Source organism: Pleurodeles waltl, chromosome 3_1, assembly GCF_031143425.1.
Source record: "Pleurodeles waltl isolate 20211129_DDA chromosome 3_1, aPleWal1.hap1.20221129, whole genome shotgun sequence".
Taxonomy (NCBI): Eukaryota; Metazoa; Chordata; class Amphibia; order Caudata; family Salamandridae; genus Pleurodeles; species Pleurodeles waltl.
In genome coordinates, this window is record NC_090440.1 from 233,160,189 (window position 1) to 233,182,200 (window position 22,012).

General features: G+C 45.4%; 1 protein-coding gene across 7 annotated transcripts in view; it reads left to right on the plus strand.

Annotated features, from left to right (window-relative positions):
• The window catches only part of MYO9A (myosin IXA), a 1,132,274-nt gene that overhangs the window by 297,316 nt on the left and 812,946 nt on the right, over positions 1-22,012 (plus strand). For all 7 annotated transcript variants that reach the window (XM_069222286.1, XM_069222289.1, XM_069222284.1 and 4 more), the window contains exon 5: positions 3,778-3,877. In XM_069222286.1, coding sequence (XP_069078387.1) covers positions 3,778-3,877 — 100 coding nt within the window. The remainder of the gene's footprint in view (positions 1-3,777; positions 3,878-22,012) is intronic.

Sequence of the window (22,012 nt, forward strand, 5' to 3'; positions counted from 1 at the left end):
CCCATGGAGCAGAGAGGCCTCCCATTTGGATTATCACCAGCAGGTTCGCCTTCTGCGCCATCTGGACCCTTTGTTCCAATTCCGCTCTTAGCTGCAGTACTGACACCGCCCTCAGCTCCCTTACCCAATCAAGACTGGGCACATCGACGCTGATGCTGACTTCTCTGCTTGAAGTGGTGGCCATGATTGTCCTTTCCGACTCCACTCTGGACTGAATTTGACAGATGCCTCAACTGAATCAGACAGAGGTTTCTGCTCTCACCTTACCACCATGCAAGCATTACTCCTTATGTTCTCTTTTTGCCACAGGCTCCAGCAGCTATTCTGATCAGGGTGATGAGTTTGCTCAGGCTTATGCTGATGGCAGTTGGTATGAGAACTTGCAAGATGCTAGTGGGCTCAACACTTCCATTGAGTCTGCTCTTTTTATCTCCTCTGGCCCAGCCACAGACAAATCTCCTTCCTGTGCCATGGTCATGAGTAGGGTGGCCAAAGACCTCGATCTTCAATCACCCAGTCTCTTCTGCTGGTTTGGCTTTGCGTTCGATCACTGTCTCATGTTTACTGGGCCATTATATGCATACCATTTGGGACTCAGTGGCACAAGTCCTCCCCTTCCAGAAGACCTTCGCCCATTTGTCTCACAGGCCATCAAGGATGGTAGTGATGCAGCCAAGTTCAGGTTCTCTGTGGCTTTGACACCACAGGTTCATCTGATTGGGCCATAGGCACTAGTGTTGCCTTTTGTTGCCATTTGTGGCTACGATCCACTGGGTGTCAGGCGACGTCCAGCCCTCCTTAATGGACATACTGCTCATTATCGGAAACAAGGGTGACTTGGCCCTTGAACGATTTAAAGAAATTAGGCTGCCACTCGTTCTCTGTGCCTTTCCACTCTATCTCGCTGGTAACACTTCCAATATTTCTTTTGTGGCTTTGGTAGAGGCATTTTCTACCACCAGCCTATCTTGCCCCAACATGGAACCTAGCAGTTTTGCAGGAGAGGCGGTGGTGCCCACCACCGCTCAGCCAAGGTCATTGTGCTGCTCAGTCGACCTTTAGCAGCTCCAGTTGTAAAGCCCCTTTAGTATGCCATTACAGGATCACAGCCACCTGAAGGGAGGCAGAATTTACTGATTCTATCTGGGCTGGCAAGCAATCTCATTGGACAGGTGGGCCCTTCCAGTTGTTCACAAAGGCTACACCTTACTCTTCCTTTGGTTTCCAACGCACCTTCCATCCACCCACCAGCTGACAGAGGACCATCCTTCCATTTTTCTGCAGGAATGCAAGCCCTTTTGGCCATAGGGGCTATTGAAAGGGTCCCAGTGCCAGAAATAGGATGTGGCTGTTATTACTGCTACGTTTTGGTACCAAAGAAGGAAGGAGGTCTTTGCCCTACTGTAGATCTGCCGACTTTCTCTTCCTCTAGAAGAAGAAATTAAAAATGCTCACACTGGCCTGGTCTTGTCTGCCCTTGATCCTAGAGACAGAGTGGAGGCAATGGAACTATTAGACTTCTATTTCCATATTCAAGTCATGCCAGCCCATCTGCTTTACCTGTGGTTTATTGTGGTAAAGGAGCATTTTCAGTTCACAATGCTCCCCTTTGGTCTCACCAGCGCCCCTTGGGGTGATCATGAAAGTGATGGTGATGGCAGCACACCTTTGGAGGTCAGGAGTGCCAGTCTTCTCCTATGTTGACAATTGGCTGTTTGAAGGAAGGCTTGTGCCAGGCAGTCATCACCCACCTCCAGACTTTGATAAAATTCCTATCATCTTGGGGGGTTCACCATAAACATGCTGAAGTCACACCTGACTCCTTAGCAGATGCTCTCCTTCATCTGAGCCATTCTGAATATGGTTCTGGTTTATGCCTGTACCTCAGAAAGGAGAGTCCAGGACTTTCAGGCTATGATCTCGATCTTTCAGCCACATTCCTGGATTTCAGTGAGGTTGACTTTGAGGCTGTTGAGACTGATGTCCTCCTGCATCCTACTGATTGAGTATGCCAAGTGGTTGTATGCAGGGTCTGCAGTGGGATCTAAACCCTGGCCTTCCGAGTCTCCAATCTTATACATTGAGATTGTGCGGCTAAAGCTTGAACATCTTTGACCTTTCTCTGGAAGTATTTGATCATCTTGACAGCCAGGTGTCCTTTGACAAAATATGTATGTGCCTGTCGTTAGGACAAATTTGTCATTTGTTCTGGTGCTTGGTAGATTGACCTCGTGCAAGCCAAACTGTCTGATGTTTTCTTATTTGTGCTTTACCATGCCTGGCAAGGCTTTTTCCTGGACACATTTAAAGGTTAGCTTTTGTCCCTCTTTGCCTTCTTGATGTTGCCCGAACTGCCCTTTTTATTTAAATCACCTATAGTGATGCATTTTTTGAAAGGGCTGCAACATATGTTTCTCCCAACTCTATTACTTTGTGACAATGAAACCTCAGTCTTATCCTAATATATCTGATGTGAATTCCATTTGAACTGCTTCACAGTTGTCCTTTATGGCTAATCACCATCAAAACTGTGTTCTTGTCGCCATCGCTTGTGCATGGCGTGTGAGTGAGATTCAGGCTTTATGTGTTCATCCTCCATAGAGTATGATCTTCCTGACAAGCTGCTTCTGCTTACTAGAGCATTTTATCCCCGAAAATTGTGATGCCGTTCTACATTGGGCAGTCCGTCATTCTGCCAGCCTTCTATGCTCCAACTCACCCCTGTAAGGAGAAGGAGTGCTTGAAGTCGAACAGAGCTCTTAGCTTCTACATTGAATGCACCAAAGACCACTGGGTAGATTAAAAAAAAAAAAGCAGGATGTACTGAAGTGTACCATCTCACGCTGTATTGTGCTCTGCATTAAAATTCGTAACGCACTGGTGAAGAAGCAGACTTTGGAAGGGCAGGGCGTACAATCCACCAGGGTCAAAGCTGCTACCCCTGTGTTAGTATGCAGTGTCTTTCTTCTAGACATCTGCCAGACAGCTATGTGGGCGTCCCTCTATATGTTCATGAAGCCCACTTCCCTTCGGTACTGCTTTGGTATTGAGTGAAAAGGTGAGGAATCTGTGGCTAAAAGTCTTTATCAGAAAGTTACTTACTGCCAATAAATTCTTTTTGCTAGAGACTCTATCCTCTATCTAACTGCAGATTCCTCACCGACTCTCCCATCTTCCCTGTTTTGGGGTTGAGTTCCATCCTTTAAAAACATCCCACATCTTGGAATCTGTGTGCTGATATACCAATTTGCTTTTGGTACCACACTTCTGGAGATATGGACAGTCTCAAAAGCAACTGATGTCAGCGTGTGGGGGTGGAGCCTTTATAGGCCCCTCACGTCTTTTCCAGAGTTGGACGGCATCAGTGCAGAGCTGCACGGCGCCACTTTCTGGTGAACAGAGGTACTAGGAAAAAGTTTTCGGATCCTGTCTACTCGTGGGTAATATTAAAAAGGTGAGGCATCTGTTCCTAGATAGCCTCTACCATAAGGCAGTTACTGAAGGTAAGTAACTTGTTCATAAATACTTTAACAAACTGTTATATGCATTTCAGAATCCATAAAAAAATTACCAAAAAAAAGGTACCCTGATAGGCAACTTCTTTATCTCATAAATGCACATTAACCTAGGCAGAAGTTCTTAATTTTGATTTCTATAATTGTTATTCCTCTTACTTTGATTCCTATGGGCACATATTTTATTAGTACAAGTTAGCTCTTTTAGATTTACAGTCACCTTTAATTCCTTACAAACTTAACACACACTCCTGTTTTCTAGGAACTACCATGTGTTCTATTACCTCCTTGCTGGTGCTAGTGATGAGGAAAGATTGGCATTCCATCTCAAGAAGCCTGAAGAGTATCATTATCTCAACCAGGTAGAAGTTGGAGTATTAATTCTGGGGGAAATAGTTTTAATGATTGCTTCTATTTTTCAGCCTTATTACGTTCTAGCATTTTGTTTCTGTTCTGGCTGTATGCCTGTAAGCATAAATGTTACCAAGCTGGATGTTAATGTAAATAGATTTACTCCCCTGTTTTACTCTACAAGTTCTGACCTACTTCATGTATGACTGTGATACTGCAGACACGTTTTCAGTGTGCCTGGACTCCAGACATCATGGACAACATGGTCCTACGAGCCTAACAACCGCAGATCTAAGGGCTTGTAACTCTAGAACTCGATGAAAGACCATGTCCTCAATATTTGGTCACCACTCTTGGGAGTATTATTCATTTTGCCGTTTATTTCTCGCGCAGCTGTGCTATTCCCGATTTGGGGAGCTAAAAAGATATTACATGGTGTAGCCATTCTGGAGCTCTTACGCTCATTAACCGATTGCATGAACTTTCATTTAACAATGTAACACAGCTGCATTTAATGTGTTGTATGCTTTTAGCTGCAATTCACACGGAAACGCTTAAGTCTGCAGTTTTCCAACTGAGATAGGTGGCGCCCCTTTCAAGCAGTATTTAAGTTTAGAGAGTTAATCAACTGATAACACAGCTGCTGAACATGGCTAGATATACTAGAACTGCTCTGTAGTGATTGTTAGTTAGTATTTCCTTAAATGGTACTGGAATGTTATAATGCTGTCATAGAATGTATGAGGTAGTGGCAATCTATTTGTCAGTTGATGGTGGCAGAGACAGAGGGAAGGCGTATTATGGTGTGCGGAGATAAAATAAATAAATTATGATTGGATGGAGGATGGCAATGAAGTGCAAGGTATTGGACGAGAAGGAGAGAATAAAGAACCAATGATGAGGGTGGCAAATGATCAAAGTAAAGAGTGTATTGGAAGTAGAAGAGAGAGATATGGTAGACATATAAAAACCCAAATGAAACTAAAAGATTGTGTGTTAGTATATAAAGAAAAAAAAAGTAAAAAGAAAATGTATATTAGATAGTATGTAAACATAGGCTATATATTGTGAGTTAGATAATATGTAAACGTAGATAGCATAATGTTAGTTGTGTTATTATATTTCAGACAATCAGGCAGAGTATTTGTAAAGCTCACTACTCACCCGTGAGGGTCTCAAGGTGCTGAGGGGAAGGGGGAGGGGGGCTGCTACTGCTCGACCAGCCATGTCTTGAGATGTCTCCCAAAGGTAAGTAGGTCCTGTGTCTGACGCAGGTGGGTGGGAAGCGTGTTCCACATCTTGGCGGCGAGGTGGGAGAACGATCTGCCATCGGCAGTGTAGGGTTCTCAGGTGGGCTGTGATGTGGCAGGGGATGTCCAGGACGAGGCGTGCGGAGGCGTTCTGTATGCAGTGCAGTCTTTTCTGGAGCTTGGCTGTGGTTCCTGTGTAGAGGGCATTGCCGAAGTCCAATTTGCTGCTTCTGGTGGCTTCATGGTGGAATGGAGGGAGACGGACTCTCTGAGTTCTGCTGGTGAGGAAGGAGGTTATCCAGTCCAGGGCTCTGTTGCGTATTCCTGCATCGTTGAGGTGTGTGCATAGGGTGAGGTGGCAGACGGTGTTGAATGCGGCTGAGAGGTCCAGGAGAATCAGGCCGCGGTTTTGCTGTTGTCAAGAATGGTCCTGATGTCATTGGTGGCGCGATGAGGACAGTTTCGGTACTGTGGTTTCTGCAGAATCCAGATTGGGACAGGTCCAGAGTGTTGTTCTCCTCTATGACTTTTGCCCGGAAGGGGAGCAGGGAGGTGGGTCGGAAGTTCTTGAGGTCCTTTGGGTCCGCCTTGGGTTTCTTGAGGAGGGCATTAATCTCGGCGTGTTTCCAGCTTTCCGGGAAGGTGGTGGTCTCGAAGGAACTGTTGATGATCTTCTGGAGTTGGGGTGCGATGACGGAGCTTGCTTTGTTGAAGATGTGGTTAGGGCAGGGGTCGGATGGTGAGCCGGAGTGGATGGTGTTCATGATTTCGATGGTGTCATTATCATTGATGTGGGTCCAGGATAGTAGGAAACTGGTATGTGGTGAGTCTGTGGTGTCGGTGGTTGGCGAGAGGGTCTGAGTACTGAAGCTGTCATGGATGTCTGCAATCTTGTGGTAGAAGTAGGTGGCTAGGGAGTCGCCGAGGTCTTGTGATGGTGGGATGTTGTTGACGTTGGAGCCAGGGTTGGAGAGCTCCTTCACAATGTTGAAGAGCTCCTTGTAGCTGTGTGCGTTGTTGTCGATGCGTTCTTTGAAGGTGGTTCTCTTGGCGGTTCATATGAGCTGGTGGTGTCTGCGGATGGGGCTAGTGAAGGGAGGATATGTGTAGTGCTGGTTAATTAGTATTTCTTTAAATGGTACTGGAATGTGGTTATAATGCTGTCATGGAATGTATGAGATATTTGACAGTTGATGGTGGCAGAGATAGGGGGAAGACGTATTATGGTGGGGGGGACTGTATAATAAAGACTTACAACTTTACCCAGATTGGAGTCATTACTATATGCTCTTGTATTTATTTCACCTATCTGTTAGCAAGTTGTATTTTAAGTATAACATTGGCAATGAAATTATAATGAAGTGATTTTTCCAGAAGACTGTATTGCAGCATCGATTTTGTGTGACTCTAAGAATCTGCTATGTGACAGTGAGACCGTGCTAATTCTTCTACTTGAACTGCGATTACTTGACTAGAGCTGTGGTTTGTGAATACGTTTTTGTGCGTGTGTATGTTGAGCTGTGTAAATACGAGACCGTGCTGTAGAATGTTACTGCTCAATACCAGGTGACTTTACTTACGGTTGCCTTGACTAGGCAGTATTGGACGTGGTTTGTGTTGAGATGGAAGGGGTGGAATGTGCTGTCCAAGATAAGATTTTCACCATTTACAAGAAATAATACGCAACTCGCCCCCTCAAAAAAGGTCCACCTCTGAGGTGGAAACTATGCCGCCTCAAAATCAATAAAGGCAGAGCAGCATGCCAGTGCTGGACCAAGTGCAGGAATTATATTACAACTGTGAAGAGTGAAAGAATAGCTGCACTACAATGTAAACACTTTTTAAAAACAAAATGACGACACACAAGACAGTTTAAATTACATCTAAACAACTGATCTGTTACTGCAAATAACTTTAATTAACTTTTTAGTTTTGCTCAGTGGAACCACCTTTCACAAGAATACGATGGAAATATAAAAAGGCAAGATTAAAACGTGTTCAAATGCGTCTTTCCTGTTCCGATAGATCAATCCTTCTGAAGATGCGATTTACTCAGTAATGGACGAGAACAAAATACTGTTAAATGTTATTTGAAGTGATCAGTTCAAGCTACGAGTGTTTCCGTACTGATTGGTGGAACTCCATCTTGCAGTCCTTCACCATATTTGATTGCCACAGGTGTCATCTACAGAAGTTAACCCTTTGGTGCTGCTATAGATGCAATTCAGTGACCGCAGTAGTCATAATGCTGTTGATTGGTGCCACTGCTCTGTCCCTTGCTCGAAGTGATGCATTTTGCACTGTACTTATATCAAATCAGTATTGGTGTACTAAAAAAGTTCCTCCTAAGTAGAAAAAACGTTTTTTGATGCTGCTACATTGTATCGAAGCACAGGAATGTGCTTCAGTTGCACTAGGGAGGAAAGCTATAAATCCCGATTTATTATGCAAAATCTTGTGGTGGTTGTATTTGATTGGTGTCTTGAAAGGTTGGAAACATTTGCACAGGCGAACCCCCTTCCCCCGCACTGTGCTCTTATTGGTTCTCCTTCTGCATCATGGAAGCTTTCTGGATTGGGTGGAATAGCTCAAAGCGCGCTCAACCGTGCATTACAGAGTATATTCGTTTCTACGTCCTACTTACAAGCAGCACGCATAGAACCTATCGCCAAGCCCAAAAACATGCATATGCAAAGCCATCAATGGCCTGCACACTCTTGTCTTAATACCTAAAGTATAACTTTCACCACCTGACATGAACTCATCAAAGTCCACCTTTGAATTTAAACACACTTGCATAGCCTTGGTAATCTTTGGATTGGCCATATTTCAATATCTTCTTGTAACTCCCTCAAACCCTTATTAGGCTGTACCCTTTCTTTTCTATATGACTAACAAAGAGTTGCCTGTGAGCAATTGTGTCAGGTTTTCAGAATAAACACCAATTTTGTATGTGTCAGTAGTTAAAGATTTGTTTTGTCTAAATTTATGCCATAAGGATGGTCTGAAAATGTTGCATATCTTAGACCATTGAAAACTAAAGGTGAACTCCCGTGCATACGGTTTCAAAGGCACCTAGCTCAGAGACGGGAATCTAGAAGGGAAGGCATGGGCATGCCTGGAAGATGATGTCCACAAGTATGCATTACTTGCTCAAACACTCAGAAGCACACTCCTTGTCACACTGTGATGTATACCAAGGAATATAACCAGGCTTGCATAATTCTCTTGCAGCACAAACTTCTCGATGTGAACAAGAGCATATTAAAGTAGAAATACACATGCGTGGGACTGTGTAAAGCACCTCTTGAAACTACACCCTACTTTCACTCTGTCACCACCATGTGGTACCACAGCTGTGCAATACATGTCCAGAAGATGAAGACATGACAATGTCTCTGGTTTTGTAGCTACTGGTTGGTTGCTACTATCAAAATCAAAATGTAAAAAAAAAAAAATATATATTGAAATTAAAGTACTGTAACTTAGGTATCTGAAACATGCTTTTTCACCGGTGTGGAGTTCCTGTATGGGAATGCTATTTTTATGTGGCTGTGCTATTTTTATGTGGCTGTGCTATTTTTATGTGGCTGTGCTGTTTTGATGTGACGCCACTGCTTTGTGTGGTGCGTCTGTGCTGTGTGTAGTATATATATCTGCTCTTTTTTAAAAGGTCGGTAATGTGTGGTTATGTGTGCAGTCAATGGAAGCATCATGTTAGACCTGGCAGCTTTTTGGTGTGTCTCCCCTGTCTTTTTGCCTTCTGACCTCCTGGTTTTGGACTCTGTTTTTGCTGGTTTATAGTCTCTGCGCACTTTACCACTGCTAATCAGTGCTAAAGTGCAAGTGCTCCCTATAGGATTGGTTGATCCAGAATTAACATATTTGATTTACTAATAAGTCCCTAGTAACGAGCACTAGAAGTGTCCAGGGCATGTGAATCAAATGCTACTAGTGGGCCTGCAGCACTGGTTGTGCCACCCACATTAGTAGCCCTGTAAACATGACTCAGACCTGCCATTGCAGTGTCTGTGTGTGCAGTTCTAAACTGGCAATTCGACTTTGCAAGTGTACCCACTCGCCACGCATCAACCTTCCCTTTTACTACATGTAAGGCACCCCTAAGTTAGGCCCTAGGTAGCCCCATGGGCAGGGTGCAGTGTATGTTTAAGGTAGGACATATGCTAGTGTATTTTATATGTCCTAACAGTGAAATACTGCCAAATTCTGTTTTCACTGTGCAAGGCTTATCTCTCTCATAGGTTAACATGGGGGCTGCTTTTAAATATCCTTAAAGCACACATTCTCTTTAAGAGCAGATAAGAATCCTGTTTGAGGATTCCCCGTCTGGCTCAGTTTGACAGCTGGGCTGTTCACACCTCTCCTCTAGACAGTGACACAAAGGGGGCTGGGGTGTAGCCTCCATATCTTGATTCGCCATCTGTGCTGAAGGGGAGGAGTGGTGACCCACACCTGGAAGAACTGTGCTTGGAAGGACTGGGTCTCTGGGGCCTGGCCTGGACAAGGAAGGATCTTGCATACACTTGAGACTTTGCTTTGATGTTTGCCAACTTCAAAGGCAGAACTGGGTATAAGAAGAAGACCCAAAACCCCAGACTTTTAAAATCTTTTTGGAACCAAGAGGAACCTCTGCCCATGAGAAAAGCTGAAGAACTGAAGGAGGAGTACTGTCCCTTTGCTGTGTTGCTTTGCTGGACTGGCCTGCAGTTGCTGCTTCTGCCTGAAAAGAGTGCAAAGGGTGAACTTTACTGTGTGTCCTGCTTGAGAAAATTCTCCAAGGGCTTGGAGTAGAGCTTGCCTCCTGTTGGAAGTCTCAGGGACACCAAAGACTTCAGTGTCCTCGACCTGCAGCACTGGGAATTGTGTGTTTTGTGCTGTTCAAGAGGAGAAACCACTGCAATGCCACCAAAGATGCCGCTGGCCTACACAGTGACCTGCTGATGCCACACGGAGTCGCATTGCCCCGCTTTGCACCGCGACCCTGGTCTCCCCGACGCAGTCATCGGATGACTTCACCGAGCCACTGCGCGCACCGCGACTTGTAGGCCGCGCACTCCGCCATTGCCTGCTCACACCGCAGCCTGGGCATCTCCGACGACACCGCTCCTGCTGACGCCAGCACCATCGACTCCTGTGTCGCCACCAGGCATCCTGCCTGCACAGTGGCCCCTGGACACTGCTCATGAGGGTCATGAAGCACCGTCCCGGCCCGCACCACTGGCTTGGGCCTACCGACAACATCACTTCAGCAACGATGACGCCGCTGCCTGCACCGTGACCTGTGGACACCGCACGTCGCATCGCCCCGCTTCACACTGCAGCCCTGGTCTCACCGATGCCGCTGGATGCCTTCGCTGAGCCGCTGCCTTCACCGTGACCTGCGGGCACCGCACGTCGCATCGTCCCACTTCACACTGCAGCCCCAACGCCATCCATGCCGGCGCACCTGACTTCATCAGTCTAGTGTTCAATCCGCAATGCGTGTGCCTCAAGGGCTCGATGATTCCTGCACCGACTCCGGAACCGACACTCTCCGGAGCTCACCGCGAGGATCACGACGCCTTGCAAATCCAAGGTACTGTTTGTGAGTCTTCCCGACACCGTAGCTGGCCCGCAACGCCACGGCCAGCCTGAATTGTTGGTTTTGTTGATCACGACGCCGTGATAGCCCCAGGTGGAGCTATCCACTTCAAGGAACTGTATTTTTGAGTAAATCTTGCAGAATTCATATTTTTATTGGGGTATGTTGGATTTTTATTGTGTTTAGTCTTGTTTAATATAGATAAATATTGGCTATTTTTCTAAAACTGGTGTGGTGTCCATTTGTAGTGTTTTCACGTATTACTGTGTGTTATGTGCAAATGCTTTACATATTAAATCTGAGATAAGCCGGACTGCTTGTGCCAAGCTACCAAGGTGGTGAGCAGGGGTTATCTGAGTGGGTATCTCCCTTATCCTGACTAGGGTGAGGGTCCCTACTTGGACAGGGTGCAAACCGACTGCCAACTAGAGACCCCATTTCTAACACATCATATTACAGTTCAAGTTTAATTCTACAAACCATTGTAATCTAGAATTGATTTCTTCCCAGTAGGAATTTGAGGCATGCATTTATAGAGTGTCTGTAGCAATGATTGGTAGTTTACCCTTTTTTATAATTTTGTTTTGCAAAAGATCCTGGCCATTTACCGGTGTGTCCACAGTACAGCTGTTCCTCCTGGAGCACGCTGCTATCTTTTTTTTTTTTATTACAGTGCAGCATGGCGTTAATGTATGTTCATATGTGCATGGGGTTGATGTGGCATTGGCTACAAGTACATTTGTCTGGATGTTTTATGTAGATGTTGGCGTGCACTTGGTTTGTACATTTTCATAGTTATTTCAAAGGATGCTTTTTAATAGTGCTGCCACATGTTTATACAGGCGTCCTGTGTAGTGGGCAATGATACCACTCATTAGGTACTAGTAACAAGCTGTCAAAAGCGTTAATAAAAGAAGTTGAGGTGTTGATAGATATTTGTTCTTTCTCAATGGGATTATCTCAGGGGTAAAGAAAATTAAATGTGAATTGGAAAACCTGACATTGTGGGCAACCAAGTGTAAAATGGCACACTTTAGGGCACAGCAGTCCTAAAGTTCAGCACAGGTTGAGAGCTGAAAGTTTAAAATCACCAAATGGTAAGGTCCTGTGCTGTAGTACAGCATGACCTCTGAAAGTGTTTTAACAATTTGATGATGTCATGGTGAAAGCAGTATGAATATTGGGGTGCATAGTGATGGGTAAAGCTAACAGAAAAGGGCGGATGTAGTGATGTGGCATGACCTACTTGCCCTGGGTGTAAGGCAATTAGATGATCTTGATACTTGGCGACTGTGTATGCCAAGAGTTTTGTGGACATGCTGTGGAATGTAGAGTGTGGCTGCTGAGGAAATGTGATGATGGATGGAGGGATGGATGAATAAATGGAATTTTGAGGTCCGTATGATGGGACTAGCATTGGAGCTAATTAAAATGGAGGAAGAAATGAGCCCTGACTGAGTCCCACCCCCTTTCTAATTTGATACACTTCTATAGTTATGTGTATGGATCATGTTATTTTGATGTATTTATGTTAAAAATAACTTGTAAAAACAAAATCGGACTCGGCAACCTATCTGCAGATTATCCTAATTTGGTCTGATCACTGGCTACTGAACAGTGGGAATTATTAAACTTCCGACCTTTGTGAATCCACATATAATCCTATAAATATCCATTAGAGGCACCCTTGGACCCGTGCCCACACGACACCTTCAAACTGGCTAGTGCCACCATTGCACTAGAGCTCTGCCGGTCTATCAACCGCTCCATCGAAACCGCCACCTTGCCATCCAACTGGAAACAAGCAGAGATCAACCAGCTCCTGAAGAAACCCTCCGCCAACCCATGGGAGATGAAAAACTACAGACCCATCTCGCTGCTCTCCTTCGCAGCCAAGGTAACAGAAAAGGCCATCAACGTGCAACTGACGGAGTTTCTCTAATCAAACCACATTCTGGACCCCTCACTGTCCGGATTCAGGAGCAACCGCAGCACCAAGACAGACTTCCTTGCAGCCACAGACGACATCGCGCCATACTTGACCACAGAGACACGGCCACCCTCATCCTCCTTGACCTCTCTGCCGCATTTGACACAGTCTTCCACTCCATCCCTCTGCACCAGACTCCACAACACCGGCGACCACGGCAAAGCACTGGAATGGATTCAATCCTTCCTGACCGGAAAAACCCAGAGTGTTAGACTCCCGCCATACACTTCGGCGTCCAAAGAAACATGCTGCGGAGTACCCCAGGGATCCTCACTAAGCCCAACCCTCTTCAATACCTATAGGACCCTCTTGCTAGACAGACAGACAGCACGGACTAAACATTATCTCCTATGCTGACGACACCCAGATGATCCTCTCCCTGACCAACGACCCACCAACATCCAAGAGAAATTTCCACAACGGCCTGAGAGCAGTCGCTGCCTGGATGGAAACAGTTGCCACAGGCTCAACTTGGACAAGACAGAGATCCTTGTACTTGGCTCCACCCCCTCTGCCTGGGAGGACTCCTGGTGGCCAGCCGCCCTGGAAAACGTCACCACCCTTACTGACCATGCACGCAACCTGGGCATCATCTTGGACACAACGCTTTCCATGACCCGTCAAGATAACTCTGTCTCTTCAGCCTGCTTCCACACCTTGCAGCTACATTGAAAGATCTACAAGTGGATCTCCACTGAGATTAGAAGGATGGTCACCCATGCCCTGGTGTGGTAGTAGATATCGAAATGATGACCAGAACTGCAGAGGTACTCTGGAGCTGTGATTTATTCAGCAGAGGAGACCCACGGCCAGCACACGAAGCAGGCAGCAACCGCTCTCCCAGCCGCGTTCCATAATCTGACTTTCCCAATCCCCATAACAACCACAGAATTCTAATCCCCATAGCAACATACACAGTATTAAGAATACAACACCAGGTCAGCAGCAGATTGGACTACGATAATGCACTCTACGCTGACATCACAAAGAAACTACAAGCAAGACTCCAGAGATTCCAGAACGCAGCAGCAAGGCTCATTCTGGACATCCCCCGCCACAACCACATCTCCGGTCACCTCCGAGACCTCCACTGGCTCCCGATTGACAAACGCATCACCTTCGAGCTACTGACGCACACCTATAAGGTACTTCACAACATCGGACCAGACTACCTCAACCACTGCCTGACCTTCCACATCCCACCAGGCAACTCCAATCCTCCCATCTCACCCTCACTGCCATCCCCAGAATCAAGAAAAGCACAACTAGAGGCAGATCCCTCTCCTGCCTCACAGCCCAGGAATGGAACACACTCCTTCTCAAACTCAGACAGGCCGCATCACTGAAGCAATTTAAGAAGGATCTCAACACCTTGCTCTTCGAATGAGCAGCACACTTACCACAGCGCCTTGAGACCCTACGAGTGATAGGCCGCACTCTACAAGTACGGACTGATTGATATAAATAGATATCAGATTGGGTGTTCCATAGCATAAAGGCCGTGAGCATTTATCTGTTGTGCAGCTGTTTTGGGGTATAATTGCAGTTCTTCTATATTACAGTGTTTAAAAATCATTGTTTTCATCATCCTACTGTATTTTACACACTTCAACATACAGAATAAAAATCGATCAACATAAATACCACAAACCATGAGCCCTGATTCCATACCATGGCATTTTCTTTCATATTCAAAAACAATAGATCTTCTGTTATGTGCAACATCATGTAACACATTTTAGGTGCAAATGCATTTTTGTCTATTGTTGTAATACACTCTGGCACAGTAAGGTACATATGTGAGGAAAAAATGTCCTCTTCTGACCTCCTTACCAAGAAAAAAATAAAGAAGCCCATTGGCATTAAACCTCACATTGCAAGGTTTGGCACTATTCTTTTAGATATCCAGATGCTGCAGAGTCAATCACCCGCTTTGTTTTTGCACTCCATTGAAAAGGGCTTCCGGAACACAGCACTGACGTATTCTCAGAAGAACATTTTTGAGGAAACCTGTGGCTTCATTCAGTCTTCTAGGATGTAAGAACCTGAGTTCGATTTTTTTTTTTTTTTTTTCTGTAACATAAGCCGTATTTATGCGATTTGTTTCTGGTATAGGTCTCTCCTTAACTGATCTATCTGTCAGTCCCTATGCCAGCTGCTGTAGTATGGCGGAATGGATCCAGATGGAAATTCTTCTTCAACGATGAGAGTTTATTTTAAGCAATAAATACAGGAACAAATGAACTCGCGACCGAGACCTTCGATCAGCTCCTCATCCACGGGATAACTGACTCAATGGAACATAGAGTTAAGTTGAACGAGGATTCAATCGAATGCCTCAAGAAGCACTCCATATTCTACATGACATCATAGATAGAATACCACAGCTGCCTTTGACAGTTGCCGTGCCAGATTTGGTAAAAGGTCTGTGACAGGTGAACACAACGTTACTGATATCTTCCAGACTCATCTGCCTTTCCAAGGTTGCAGCCTCTGACTTAGAACTTGAGGGATCCCTTGTGATACACTCAGTCATCCCTCAGAAGAAGGGCTTCGTTGTCTCCGGTCCTGCTCATGGATGATGGATGTCTAGGAAATGTGAGTTCAGTGGCTTTGCAGTTGACCTGATTTACAGGAGGACACTGTTTAGTGCCTTGTGTCAGCCAGGGCATTGCTGTTGATAGCCAAGATATCAAGAGACTAGTCTCTAACAGACAGCCAACGATTAAAGATCAATTCACAAGAATACTTAACATGCTGGTCAGTTATGCTGAGGAGAATAAAGTAGCTATGAATGTGAAAGGGTGCTTTAATTTGGTAAGGCCACTTATAAAGGTTCCTGGTCTTACAGGAGGTGTATGTTGTCTGCTCTGGAATTTAAATATCTTGATGTTTTAGAATAGAAACTTACATGGAAGCCAAGAGACCTTAGAGAAGATTATATTTGAGAATTTTAAAAATGCTATTACATCATCACTGCATATAATAGCAGCACTCAGTTGATAAGGCTGATCGTGGTTACTGTTATGGAATGGTGATGACACACATTTAATGGCTTCGATTATCTATGCTGAGCTTGAACTCTAAACAAAAAATCGGAGGTATCGCTGTCAACAGCGAGTCCATACAAACTGTTGAAAAATGAGGACAATCCCTAGAATCAGTACTGAATCTCATAAATAGCAGCTAACCGGAGGCAGAGGAGGCCTGCAATCTTCATGTGCTCTGTGAAAAGGCCAGCCAATAGCTTGTGAAAGACTCTTTCTCTTTTCTTCCACACTCAGCATCTCTATAAGACGATGCATATTGTTGTATCCTTCCTGCAGGGAAGAGAATAAGTAAAGAAAATGATTGTATGAAATGGTTAAAAGTTCAGAATAAGAGGTTTTTCCACCCAAAATCCCACTCTGGGCTTGAAAACCTAAATGTTCGATGGCATCTGTCGCTGTAGATACACATGGTCTGCATTAGCTCGCCATCTGGTGTTGGGTCGGAGTGTTACAAGTTGTTTTTCTTCGAAGAAGTGTTTTCGAGTCACTGGACCGAGTGGCTCCTCCTTCTGTGCTCATTGCGCATGGGCGTCGACTCCATCTTCGATTGTTTTCTTTCCGCCATCGGGTTCGGACGTGTTCCTGTCGCTCCGAGTTTCGGAACGGAAAGATAGCTGAAAACGGAAGATTTTCCACGGTATCGTTGCGATCCGGTTCGAGATAAACACATACGACAACGCATTGAACATCGAAGCGCTTCGGTGCCCTTCGGGGTAGATTTCGGCACACCGTCGGGGCCTAGTCGGCCCGACCGCGTGGAGAACAACGCCGATGGAACGGACCCCGTTTCGATTCTGCCCCGAATGCCACAACAAATATCCTTATACGGACCAACACTCGGTCTGTAACCTGTGCCTGTCACCCGAGCACAGCGAAGAATCCTGTGAGGCCTGTCGGGCGTTCCGGTCCCGAAAAACTCTGCGCGACCGTCGAGCGAGAAGACTGCAGATGGCGTCCACGCCAAAAGAGCATCGACAGTTCGAGACAGAAGAGGAACAGGAGGAATCCTTTTCCATCCAGGATTCAGACTCCGACGAACTCGACCATCCAAAAACAGTGAGTAAGACGTCGAGATCAGAAATTAAAAAAGGCAAAAAGGCCCAGGGGACGCCACTGCCAACCGGCCATGGCTCAACCCAAATTCACGGTGACCAACAATCGGCACCGAAAAAGGCCCATTCAGTGTCGAGATCGTCCGACTCCGGTCGAGACACCGGCACGCAGCCTCCTCGGGACCGAGAGAGTGCTAAAGAGAAGCATCGACACCGAGAGTTCGGTGTCGACACGGATCGACGCCGAGACAGTGGCGCCGAAGATCATAGAGGCCAAGATTTTTCGGCACAAAAGAAGAGGAAGGTTACCTCGGAGCCGAAAAAACAAACAACAGGGTTTTCGGAGCCGAAAAAAGCACCAACAGACCCAGTTTCAGGCTCCTATACTGAAGAACTTTCTATGTCTTCACAAATGAAAAGACACAGATTCGAACAGGAACTGCAATCCACTGAAGTGGATCACACGCAGAAGCGTATCTTTATTCAGCAGGGGACAGGGAAGATCAGTACCCTTCCGCCTGTCAAAAGAAAGAGAACACTTCAGTTTGTAGCACGAGAGGCTCCTCAGCAACAAACAGCAAAGACGGTAACACCTCCTCCCTCGCCTCCACCTGTAACTCCGGCTTCACCAACTTACACCCCGTCACATTCGCCAGCTCACACCGCCATGAGCCACGACGACCAAGATCAAGACGCGTGGGACTTGTACGATGCACCAGTGTCTGATAACAGCCCAGACACATACCCAACTAGGCCATCACCACCTGAGGACAGCACAGCCTATTCACAAGTGGTGGCTAGAGCAGCTCAGTTCCATAATGTGGAACTACACTCTGAACAAGTAGAGGATGACTTTTTATTTAACACCCTCTCCTCCACCCACAGCTCCTACCAAAGCCTGCCTATGCTCCCAGGTATGCTTCGCCATGCAAAGGAGATCTTCAAAGAGCCAGTCAAAAGCAGGGCAGTAACGCCTAGAGTGGACAAAAAATATAAGGCGCCTCCTACGGACCCTGTATTCATCACCTGCCACCAGATTCTGTGGTGGTAGGGGCTGCCAGAAAACGGGCAAATTCACACACTTCTGGGGATGCACCTCCCCCAGATAAAGAAAGCAGAAAGTTTGATGCAGCCGGGAAGAGGGTCGCTGTCCAGGCAGCAAACCAGTGGCGCATCGCAAACTCACAAGCGCTGCTAGCGCGATACGACAGAGCCCACTGGGATGAGATGCAGCATCTCATTGAACATCTCCCAAAAGATCTACAAAAAAGAGCAAAACAGGTTGTTGAAGAAGGTCAAAACATTTCCAACAATCAAATACGCTCCTCTATGGATGCAGCAGACACAGCCGCAAGGACCATTAATACGTCGGTTACCATCCGTAGGCACGCATGGCTCAGAACGTCTGGATTCAAGCCGGAAATTCAGCAGGCAGTACTTAACATGCCAGTAAACGAAAAAATGCTGTTCGGTCCGGAGGTCGACACAGCCATAGAAAAGCTCAAAAAGGACACTGACACTGCCAAGGCCATGGGCGCACTCTACTCCCCGCAGAGCAGAGGATCTTATACCACCTTCCGCAAAACACCTTTTAGAGGAGGGTTTCGGGGTCAGGCCACACAAGCCAGTACCTCACAGTCCGCACCGTCCACCTACCAGGGACAGTACAGGGGAGGCTTTCGGGGCCAGTATAGAGGAGGGCAATTCCCTAGGAATAGAGGAAGATTTCAAAGCCCCAAAACCACTACCAACAAGCAGTGACTCACACGTCACTCACCCCCCCACACAACACCAGTGGGGGGAAGGATAGGTCAATATTACGAAGCATGGGAGGAAATAACTACAGACACATGGGTCCTAGCAATTATCCAACATGGTTATTGCATAGAATTCCTGCAATTCCCTCCAGACATACCACCAAAATCACAAAATTTATCAAAACACCATTCACAGCTTCTAGAGATAGAAGTTCAAGCACTACTGCAAAAAAATGCAATAGAATTAGTACCAAGCACACAAATAAACACAGGAGTTTATTCACTGTACTTCTTGATACCAAAAAAGGACAAAACACTGAGACCAATTCTGGACCTCAGAGTAGTAAACACATTCATCAAATCAGACCACTTTCACATGGTCACACTACAAGAAGTGTTACCATTGCTCAAAAAACACAACTACATGACAACCCTAGACCTCAAAGACGCATATTTCCATATACCAATACATCAATCACACAGAAAATATCTAAGGTTTGTATTCAAAGGAATACATTACCAATTCAAAGTATTGCCTTTCGGTTTAACAACCGCTCCAAGGGTATTCACAAAATGCCTAGCAGTAGTCGCTGCACACATCAGAAGGCAGCAAATACATGTATTCCCGTATCTAGACGACTGGCTAATCAAAACCAGTTCGCTCACACAATGCTCAAACCACACAAATCAAGTCATACAAACCCTCTACAAACTAGGGTTCACCGTCAACTTTGCAAAATCCAACATTCAGCCAAGCAAAGTACAGCAATATCTAGGAGCCATAATAGACACGACAAAAGGAGTAGCAACGCCAACTCCACAAAGAATTCACAATTTCAACAGAGTCATTCAACACATGTCTCCAAATCAAACAATACAAGCAAGAACAATACTACAGCTCCTAGGCATGATGTCCTCATGCATAGCCATTGTCCCAAACGCAAGACTGCACATGAGGCCCTTACAACAATGCCTAGCCTCACAGTGGTCTCAAGCACAGGGTCACCTTCTAGATCTGGTGTTAATAGACCGCCAAACTTACCTCTCGCTTCTATGGTGGAACAGTATAAATTTAAACAAAGGGCGGCCTTTCCAAGACCCAGTGCAACAGTACGTAATAACAACAGATGCTTCCATGACAGGGTGGGGAGCACATCTCAATCAACACACCATAAGAGGACAATGGAACACACATCAAACAAAACTGCATATAAATCATCTAGAATTATTAGCAGTTTTTCAAGCACTAAAAGCTTTCCAACCAATCATAACCCACAAATACATCCTTGTCAAAACAGACAACATGACAACGATGTATTATCTAAACAAACAAGGAGGAACACATTCAACGCAGTTAAGCTTATTAGCTCAAAACATATGGAAGTGGGCAATCCACCATCAAATTCGCCTCGTAGCACAGTTTATTCCAGGGATCCAGAATCAACTGGCAGACAATCTCTCTCGAGATCACCAACAAGTCCACGAATGGGAAATCCACCCACAAATTCTGAACACCTACTTCACACTCTGGGGAACACCTCAGATAGACTTATTTGCAACAAAAGAGAACGCAAAATGCCAAAACTTCGCGTCCAGATACCCACACAAGCAATCCCAAGGCAATGCCCTATGGATGAACTGGTCAGGAATATTTGCTTACGCTTTTCCTCCTCTCCCTCTCCTCCCTTATCTAGTGAACAAATTGAGTCAAAACAAACTCAAACTCATTTTAATAGCACCAACGTGGGCAAGACAACCCTGGTACACAACACTGCTAGATCTTTCTGTAGTACCCCACATCAAACTGCCGAACAAACCAGATCTGTTAACGCAACACAACCAACAGATCAGACACCCAGATCCAGCATCGCTGAATCTAGCAATCTGGCTCCTGAAATCCTAGAATTCGGACACTTACAACTTAGCCAAGAGTGTATGGAGGTCATAAAGCAGGCCAGAAGGCCATCCACTAGACACTGCTACGCAAGTAAGTGGAAAAGATTTGTTTGTTACTGCCATCATAATCAGATACAACCACTAGACGCAACTCCAAAACATATAATAAATTACTTGCTCCATTTACAAAAAGCAAGGCTAGCCTTCTCTTCTATTAAAATACACCTTGCAGCAATATCTGCATACCTGCAGACTACCTATTCAACTTCCTTGTATAGGATACCAGTCATCAAAGCATTCATAGAAGGTCTTAAAAGAATTATACCACCAAGAACACCACCTGTTCCTTCATGGAACCTAAACGTGGTCCTAAAAAGACTCATGGGCCCACCTTTCGAACCCATGCACTCTTGCGGAATACAATTCCTAACCTGGAAAGTTGCCTTTCTCATCGCCATTACATCTCTGAGAAGAGTAAGTGAAATTCAAGCGTTCACAACACAGGAACCTTTTATACAAATACATAAAAATAAGGTCGTCCTACGACCTAATCCAAAATTTTTACCAAAAGTTATTTCACCGTTCCATCTAAATCAAACGGTAGAACTACCTGTTTTTTTCCCACAGCCAGATTCTGTGGCTGAAAGAGCACTACATACATTAGATGTCAAAAGAGCATTAATGTACTACATTGACAGAACAAAGAACATCAGAAAGACTAAACAGCTATTTATTGCATTCCAAAAACCTCATGCAGGTAACCCAATATCAAAACAAAGTATAGCCAGATGGATTGTTAAATGCATCCAAATCTGCTACCTTAAAGCAAAAAGACAACTGCCCATTACTCCCAGGGCACATTCAACCAGGAAAAAAGGTGCTTCAATGGCCTTTTTAGGAAACATCCCAATGCATGAAATATGTAAGGCAGCCACATGGTCTACGCCTCACACATTCACCAAACACTACTGTATAGATGTGCTATCCGCACAACAAGCCGCAGTAGGTCAAGCTGTATTAAGAACTCTATTTCAGACAACTTCTACTCCTACAGGCTAATCCACCGCTTATGGGGAAATAACTGCTTACTAGTCTATGCAGACCATGTGTATCTACAGCGACAGATGCCATCGAACTGAAAATGTCACTTACCCAGTGTACATCTGTTCGTGGCATCAGTCGCTGAGATTCACATGGGACCACCCACCTCCCCGGAAGCCTGTAGCAGTTCAGAAGTTACCTTCAATTTTGTACATTTGTATATATATTATTTAAACCTTTAATAGGTACATACTTACACATTTCATTGCGCGGGCACTATTACTATAGTACAACTCCTACCTCACCCTCTGCGGGGAAAACAATCGAAGATGGAGTCGACGCCCATGCGCAATGAGCACAGAAGGAGGAGCCACTCGGTCCAGTGACTCGAAAACACTTCTTCGAAGAAAAACAACTTGTAACACTCCGACCCAACACCAGATGGCGAGCTAATGCAGACCATGTGAATCTCAGCGACTGATGCCACGAACAGATGTACACTGGGTAA